The 8,610-nt window shown below is 48.7% G+C and overlaps 1 protein-coding gene across 2 annotated transcripts in view; it reads right to left on the reverse strand.

The window, feature by feature from the left end:
• LOC108681038 (monocarboxylate transporter 2) overlaps window positions 1-8,610 on the reverse strand; it is a 35,185-nt gene that overhangs the window by 9,645 nt on the left and 16,930 nt on the right. Inside the window, exon 1 of one of the 2 annotated variants that reach the window (XM_047880478.1) lies at window positions 2,729-4,134. The exons of the other annotated variant lie outside the window; for it this stretch is intronic. Coding sequence (XP_047736434.1) covers window positions 2,729-3,191 — 463 coding nt within the window. The 5' untranslated portion in view covers window positions 3,192-4,134. Of the gene's footprint in view, window positions 1-2,728; window positions 4,135-8,610 lie in introns of those variants that run through there. 2 annotated transcript variants of the gene reach the window in all.

The following is an 8,610-nucleotide window of genomic DNA, read 5'->3' on the forward strand; positions in this document are numbered from 1 at the left end:
ACTGCCAGTCATATTAATTAAAGGTTCTACTTGCCCCGTCATCAAATTATGTATTTTTTGCAAAATCGAAGGCGTCAAGAGTCAAGTGCGCGTTTAAATTAGGCGGCAATAGCAGTTCATGTCTGTTGTTTTTTTTAACAAAACGGTTAATTCAATAGAATAATTAATAAGCGGTTAGTTCAATGGAATAATTAGTAGGCGGTTAGCTCAATTGAATAATTAATAAGCGGTTAGCTCAATGAAATAATTAATAAGCGGTTAGCTCAATGAAATAATTAATAAGCGGTTAGTTCAATGAATATTCTAAGAAGTTAGTTCTAGAATATTCTAGTTCTAGCATATTCTAAGTGTAGCCTATTTTTCACTAGCATATTCTAAGTGTAGCCTATTTTTCACTAGCATATTCTAAACTAGCATATTCTAAGTGTAGCGTATTTTTCACTAGCATATTCTAAGTGTAGCCTATTTTTCACTAGCATATTCTAAGTGTACCCTATTTTTCACTAGCATACTATAAGTGTAGCGTATTTTTTACTAGCATATTCTAAGTGTAGCGTATTTTTTACTTCTATATTCTAAGTGAAGAGTATTTTTTTTAACCCGCCGTATTTTGCGAGCGTCAGCCCGCCTCATCATAGGCCTATACCGCCCCCACAACACACAAAATATCGGCCTATCGTCCGCTGCGCTCGAAAACCCTCTCAGGCCAAACATTTTTTTCCTCCTTTGAGAGCCTCTTGAGCCTCACATGGAAAAACGGAACTTGGTTCACTTTTTTTTCGAAATTAAAGGCGAATTATAAGTGGCCGACAATGACCGTCCCGTGTTCTTTTTGCTAACAGGCCTCGCTTATAAAACGGCGGAAATTCTCCTATAAGAAAAATGATTAATAAACTAAAGGCACAAGATTATTTTCACGAGGAACTTTAGGCGGCAACGGAGGCAGCTAAAAATCTGCGGCAGGCTGATATTAGCGTATCATCAATTAGTAACAACCCTGTTGTAACAATGGGTTGAAGTTACGTAACGATGGGTGGCTGGGTTGAAGTGAAGTAGCACTGGGGGATGGGTTGAAGTTAACCATATACTGTATGGTCAGAAGGGTCGGTTGACGTCACCCGTTGACATCACTATCAACAAGAAGCTTGGCCGTCCATAAGCCTTCCAAACAAATACATCACAGCGACACTCCATACATCACGGGACAGACCCGCTGAAAAACGCGTGATGAACGGCGGCGGGTCGAGGCCCTCGAGCCGCCTACCGACGGCGGCGGGTCAGGACCCATATCCCGCCATTCGATCGCGTCGGGCCGGTACCTACGACCCACCATCATAAGGTGGCGGGTCAGGGCCCACGACTCACCAACACACGGCGGCGGATCGGGGCCTTCGACCCACCATCATACGGCGTTGGGTCGGGGCCTTCGACCCACCATCATACGGCGTTGGGTCGGGGCCTTCGACCCACCATCATACGGCGTTGGGTCGGGGCCTCCGACCCACCATCATACGGTGTCGGATCATACGGCGTTAGGTCGGGGCCCGCGACCCGATTTGGCGGCGGTGCGTGGGCCTCAAGGCGGCGATGGCGTTGCGATACTGCGATGATGGATCGCCGGCCGTGCGGGCGGATATCGGGGCAACGTTATCACAATAAGCCATTGTGCGAACGCAGCAAGGGTGAACTACAATAAATTCGTTGTGTGGGAGGTGCGATTAAATAATGGATACATTAACAGTTACCAATACTATTCGTACCTAAAACCTGATGTCGCGCTTCCTTCAAGTCGCTAAGTACGCGAAATTTCAAAAAGTGGCACTTCCATACTATTTCTGCGCTACAAAGTGCTACATGGAGCTGCATTGAGCTAATTTTTGGTAGCTGCTGTATATATTCGGCAGGTGAAGAACAAATCCGATTTCTTGATGCAAAGTTAATCCATTTCTCACGGCGAGAACACATAGTCTGTGATCACAACATAGATAGACCACATACGTAGTCTGAGGTTTAAATAGCGAAGTGTAGTACTCTTTAAAATAATTTGAGTACTCTTTATAGTGCAGTCTACATGACGCTGCTGTTTTTCTCTTAATGAAATATAATTTACGGTTAAAATAAAACCAAATCTCGGTTGGTCTTTTCTTGCAACTATGGCCGCTTTTGTTCAACGCTAGGAATTATGAGGGTAATAATATTTCCTATCGATCCCGTACTTGATAACAATAAGCTGGCTTATGTCTGAGCTGCAGTAAGGCGAAGGCTCTGAAGAACAACTCTGTGCTTCAGAAGCTTAAAGGGAGACTCTGAAGTTATGATGCCTGAAGTTCTGAGCTCTGAACTCCTGAGTCGACAGTACGAGCTAAGTTTGCTCGTCCAGCAATTCAAGTTTATCCCTGAGGGCGCGGAAGACAACTTAGTTCTGATTAATACTAAGGGGGAGCAATCGCTGGCCACCTGAAAGCCGGCCTCGATTTTTGGATCCTCAAGCCGCCTCTCGCATAACATCACACTCACGCCATTCGCATGACCACAACTCACCTCGGGACAGCGGGGTCCCCACAACTCACCACGGGACAGCGGGGTCCCCACAACTCACCTCGGGACAGCGGGGTCCAACAGCGGGGTCCTCACAACTCACCTCGGGACAGCGGGGTCCCCACAACTCACCTCGGGACAGCGGGGTCCCCACAACTCACCTCGGGACAGCGGGACCCCCACAACTCACCTTGAGACAGCGGGGTCGCTGTGGGGAAGTGGGTAGCGATGCACCCGAGGGTAACCCCCACGGACTGATGCAGGCCATGGGTGATGACATTCACCCCGACGGCGGCGACGAGCACCAGCCACCCCCACCCACCCTCGGGGTAATAATGCCGTCCTATGGTGGGTTGTTTGCACTCATCATCGGGGGAGACGACTTTATCCCCCACGACCTCCTCGGCGGAGGGCAGCTCCGACACTAACGCCCCCGACGCTAGGTCTCCAACTAACGAAGACCGCGGGTCAGAAATGAAACTCGGGTTCTCAGAGCTGCCCACCACCACGCCGGAGTCTTGCGGCGGGCCGACGGATTCGAACTTTTCAGAGCCCCGCCACAACGCCGCAGCTTTGGCGGCAGCCGTCGGGAAGTAATCGACGATGACGCCGCCACCGACGCCGGGCAGAGATTTGGAGCGCTTAAGAGTCATTCTAACTTTGCGACTCGGGGTGATCGAGGATCGACAGATTCAGGAGATTGATCGAGAAATCGCTGAACAGGATCGAAATATCGAGGAATGGGATCGAGAGATTGAGGAGCGGGATCGAAAAATCGAGGAGCGATATCCAGAGATCGGCGTGCGGATCGAACGATTGAGAAGCTGGATTGACAGATCGAAGAGAGGTATCGAGAGAAAGAGGAGTGGGACCGAGGGATAGAGGAGTGGGACCGAGGGATAGAGGAACGGTATCAAGAGATCGAAGAACGGGATCGGGAGATCGAGGAGATAAACCAAGAGATCTAGGAGTGGGATCAAGAGATCGAGGAGCGGGATCGAGAGATCCCGTCTCCCGCATCTTCAAATTAAAACAATCTCCGTACTCTCACAAAGGCATACTAAACCTCACTAGAAACCATGGTCGCATCGTGAAAGGCCGGCCATTGGCCTTCGACGAGCCACCGATATTTCGTTTGAAAATTTTCAAATGATGGACCGAGTTTCGCCGGCAGAAATTTTCTTTTCTTGTATAAACAAATTTAAGACCGCACTACACTGAGTTATGTTGTAAATACAAGTTCATTATCAAGACAGTAACATTTGATAGCACAATCACACTTCTATTGTTTAAATACTTTTCATTTCTATTAACATTTAACGATGAAACTCATTTGAAGCTTAATTCTCTTCAAATCGCCAATATTTTTCCATTTAAATGTCTATTTACTATATATGCTTTAGAGCCGTCGTTTTTTCTAAAGACATTGGCTTTGTCTTGCTTCTTTGCTTTCTTCACATTATCACATCAATAAAAAGTAAATAATATGCCAATAAGGCTATACTGAAGAAGTATTACGCCGAATAAGACAACGGAAAAAGGGAACCTTTCGGGAATTTGGGTATTTTTTTAAAGATACTTTTTATGCTTCGTTTCTGAAAATAAAAAATAAAAATTAGACTGTATTAATTAAAATTATTGTAAGCTAGAATGGATAAAATTGACATACTGCATTAAATGACGATTGAACATTGATTCATTAAGTCATCTATATATATAGCGCACACTAGAGCGTATAATACTGGAAAAGCGTCCGAGAAATATTACAACTACACTTCAGAGCGACCACACTCAAAAAAAGCATTATGTAACGTCCTCGAGCAGATTGCGCACTTGTGTTCTCCGTCGGTCGTGCATTCGGCGCAGAGGCTGAACTTGCGCGTTTATTTTGCCGCTCTTCGCGTTTTTGTTTGCAGCGAACTTGGCGCACCGCGCAGACGGCAACATTCGTCCACACGCAAACGGAGCAACATCCTGACGGTGGCAACGCGTGGCAGTGTGGGGGTTTTGGGTGGCAGCGTGTGTACGCGGTGTGTGTGGCGGTGTGTGTGGCGGTGTGTGTGTGGCACGCGTCGTATACGCGTCGGTGTAACGAGCGTATATAGCGTATACGCGTCGGTGTAACGGGCGTATACAGCGTATACGCGTCGGTGTAACGGGCGTACCAGAACGTAAAGTGTGTGTGGGTGTGTGTGGCACTGTGGCTGTTTCGGTGTATGCGGCGGAGTGTGCGGCAGTGTGTGCGGCAGTGTGTGTGGCGGTGTGTGGCAGTGTGTGTGAAAGTGTGTGTGGCGGAGTGTGTGGCGGTGCATGGCGGAGTGTGTGGCGGTGTGAGAGACGGGAGATGCCACGGCGTGTGGCTGCATATGTCGCGACGGCTCACAGGACTTGTAACTTCAAACATTTACTTGGTCGCGACGGCCGCCCAGCGTCAGGAGATCAGCGGCTCAGAATCCCTCAGATAACTTGGATGCTTTTGGGTGTCACGTCACCCCCGCGGGGGAAGGGCAGCCTGTGGTCTGCACTAGCAGCCCCCGCAGTCACCCGTGAAGGAGTGAGACAGTCTCCCTGCCGATTCTCCTGCCACCACGGGTCCTACCCAAGGAAACGACACGACGCGGGCCATCATAGCTGCGCTTTCTTATGGGCCCACCCGTGCAGGGCCCTACTGTTCTTTATGACCTCATGACCTTATAATGAGTTCGGGACTTCCAAGTCCCCGGTCACGCTGATGCGGCGCCTTCGTCGTCCTCCGTCTCCGAGTCGTCGCTAGGCAGGTCACCCCGCCCTCGGGTTCCTGCGTCCCCTGACACCTGTGGGGGGATGGAGCGGCATACCGGGCCTCAGGGGCGCGCGGGTCAAGCCACAAGACACACAGCCCTGCGGGGCGCCACGTGACGTCAAGCTAACCCCTCGTGCAGTTGGCGGACCACACGATCCCCTTCTCGAGGCGGATTGGGCCAGTGGGCCAGTAGCAAGTAACCCTCTGACTTACAGTGCTTCCATCAGTGGAACTCTTGGCCCAACATGAGTTCCATAGCATACGCTGTACCCTGGGCCGCACAGCATACATGCCTCGGTCAGTGTTGAGTGCAACGTGCTGAATCAGCGTTTCTACAATATAAAATTGCAATCACAATGAGGTGCTCAGTATATACTGCCCGGATAACTGCACAGTGTACAGTGTTTATCATACTGCATATTGTACACCGATTACACATAAAATCCAAGATATATTGTGACCTTGCAATGCAAAGCTCCTCCCTCACGAGGGGAAGGGCGGATATAAGAGTGAGGGAAAGGCGGGTATAAGAGTGAGGGAAGGGCGGTATAAGAGTGAGGGAAGGGGGAGGGTATGAGAGTGAGGGAAAGGCGGTATAAAAGTGAGGGAAAGGCGGGTATAAGAGTGAGGGAAGGGCGGGTATAAGAGTGAGGGAATGGCGGGTATAAGAGTGAGGGAAGGGGGGTATGAGAGTGAGGGAAGGGCGGGTATAATTTTTCACAGCTGGCCCGTGTTTTTGAGTCGTTCGAAGAATCCGACTTCGATCGCTCAAGTTCGTCGGCTTCGTGGAAATCTATTGTCCCAAGGCCTGTTTTCCGGCCATAGGCGCGCGGTACGGTCGGCCAAGAAGAGGCAATTTGTCAAATCTCCATAGAAAAAGACCGTCTCAGAAACCTTGTAAGGAATTAAGAACATAAAAATCGAGGCAGCCGTACGAGAGACGCCGCTCTTGTGACGACTTGGACAAATTACCGGCGATTCTTCGCGAGCGAAACAATCGGCGGGATCGAAGCCGGGCTTTTTAGAGAGGTGCTCCCTGCAGGAGAAAACATTCTTTGGGTCCGTTAGGGGAATGGACTCGATTTAGGGTGAATAGAAGGATCGGCTGCTTCTCTTTGAGGAATGAAAGGAATTTTTGCTTTGTTTTTGGCTTGTTTGTGAGCTCTAGGGAGGTTGCTTCCGTTGTTAAGGTTTAGCTTCTGTTGGCAAGGCACTGAGGTTGAAATCCTATTTGGAAGAAAACCGATATTTTTCCGCTTTTTGAGTGGGAATTCGACATCCTGGTTTTGTTATATTAAATATTTCAATGGGGAAAGGCTTGTAGTTGCCTACACACCAATTGGGACATGTTGGGTAAACATTGATCATAAACACTTAATTCGAATTCAAGTTTCCGTTGTTTAACGCTCATTTAAAACAAATAATATAATGGGCCCTTTTAGCTTCGGACATAATTATCAAGTATTTGAAATGTTCTTTATGAAAATTTTATGACTGCATAAATTATACAGCAATAGTCTCATCAGAAATTTCCCTTTTAAATCTAGCTCCATTGACCAGAAATACCATTAATTACTATCCATTAGCTTCAACGGAAAATACAAGCAACTTAAATTCAGCTTCCTTTGACGAGATAGAATTCTTTACAAACTTTAAACTTCCGTGGTAGCTGAAAAAATGAACTGAAAAAACGGCGGTGAATGGAGGAACGATTCTCGGCCTATGTCCATCAGCACGCAGTTTGTGCGGTTGAGATAATTTCTCACCGGCGAGATCGTACGTAAAATTTCACGGAAGTTGTTCTTTGACTGAGAATTTATTTCAGTGAACTGCTGCTCATGTTTGAAAGAACGAAAGAGGTATATTGTAAACAATTTAGTGAATTTTGCAGTGAAATTGTGTTAAAACAAAACCGTATACCTGCACATATTCATGTTTTGGTCATATACGCATATATACCGGCAAGTATACGCTGTATACGCCTGTACACCGACGCGTATACGCTGTATACGCCCGTTACACCACCGCGTATTCGCTGTATACGCCCGGTACACCACCGCGTATACGCTGTATACGCTGTATACGCCCGTTACACCGCCGCGAATACGCTGTATACGCCCGTTACACCGACGCGTATACGCTGTATACGCCCGTTACACCGACGCTTGTACGCTGTATAGGCCCGTTACACCGACGCTTGTACGCTGTATACGCCCGTTACACCGACGCTTGTACGCTGTATAGGCCCGTTACACCGACGCGTATACGCTGTATACGCCCGTTACACCGACGCGTATACGCTGAATACGCCCGTTACACCGACGCGTATACGCTGTATACGCCCGTTACACCGACACGTACACGAGAGGCGGTGCTGCCTTGTTGGTGCTCAAAAATTAATCAGTAAAAACATGAAGGAAAAAAAGTTGATTGGCGACCCAGCGACGCGCCGTGTTTGTCATGCCCAAGCGCGTGTCAAATTGGCGGCGCTGGAGCCTTTGTTTGGCGGGCACAGCCTGACAAACAACTGCCAACCACACGAACGATTGCTGTGACCGAGACAAACAACTGCCAACTACACGAACGATTGCCGTGACCGAGACAAACAACTGACAACTACAGGAACAATTGCCTTGACCGAGACAAACAACTGACAACTACAGGAACAATTGCCTTGACCGAGACAAACAACTGCCAACTACAGGAACAATTGCCGTGACCGAGACAAACAACTGACAACTACAGGAACAATTGCCGTGACCGAGACAAACAACTGCCAACCTCGATCACAGAAATAATTGCTGTTATCGAGACAGACAACTGCTAACCACACAAAAAATTTATGAATCCAATAAACAATAATTAAAGTCCACACACCGAACCTCCCCTCCCCCCCGCCCTCGTTGCGCCATCCCCTCCACGCCCTTCCGCCTCCTTCGCAGATGAATCATGCATCGCAGAGTCTGGGATCAAGAAGTCCTTAAGTCCTCAGTCTAAATTCGCAGGCTCCAAGTCACACGTCCCATTCCCCAAGTCACAAGTCCCGTGCCCCAAGTCACAAGTCCCGAGCCTCAAGCCACAAGTCCCGAGCCCCAAGTCACAAGTCCCGAGCCCCAAATCACAAGTCCCGAGCCCCAAGTCACAAGTCCCGAGCCCCAAGTCACAAGTCCCGAGCCCCAAGTCACAAGTCCCGAGCCTCAAGTCACAAGTCCCGAGCCCCAAGTCACCAGTCCCGAGCCCCAAGTCACAAGTCCCGAGCCCCAAGTCACAAGTCCCGAGCCCCAAGTCAC

Source organism: Hyalella azteca, unplaced genomic scaffold (genome assembly GCF_000764305.2).
Source record: "Hyalella azteca isolate HAZT.00-mixed unplaced genomic scaffold, Hazt_2.0.2 contig5433, whole genome shotgun sequence".
NCBI classification, from domain to species: domain Eukaryota; kingdom Metazoa; phylum Arthropoda; class Malacostraca; order Amphipoda; family Hyalellidae; genus Hyalella; species Hyalella azteca.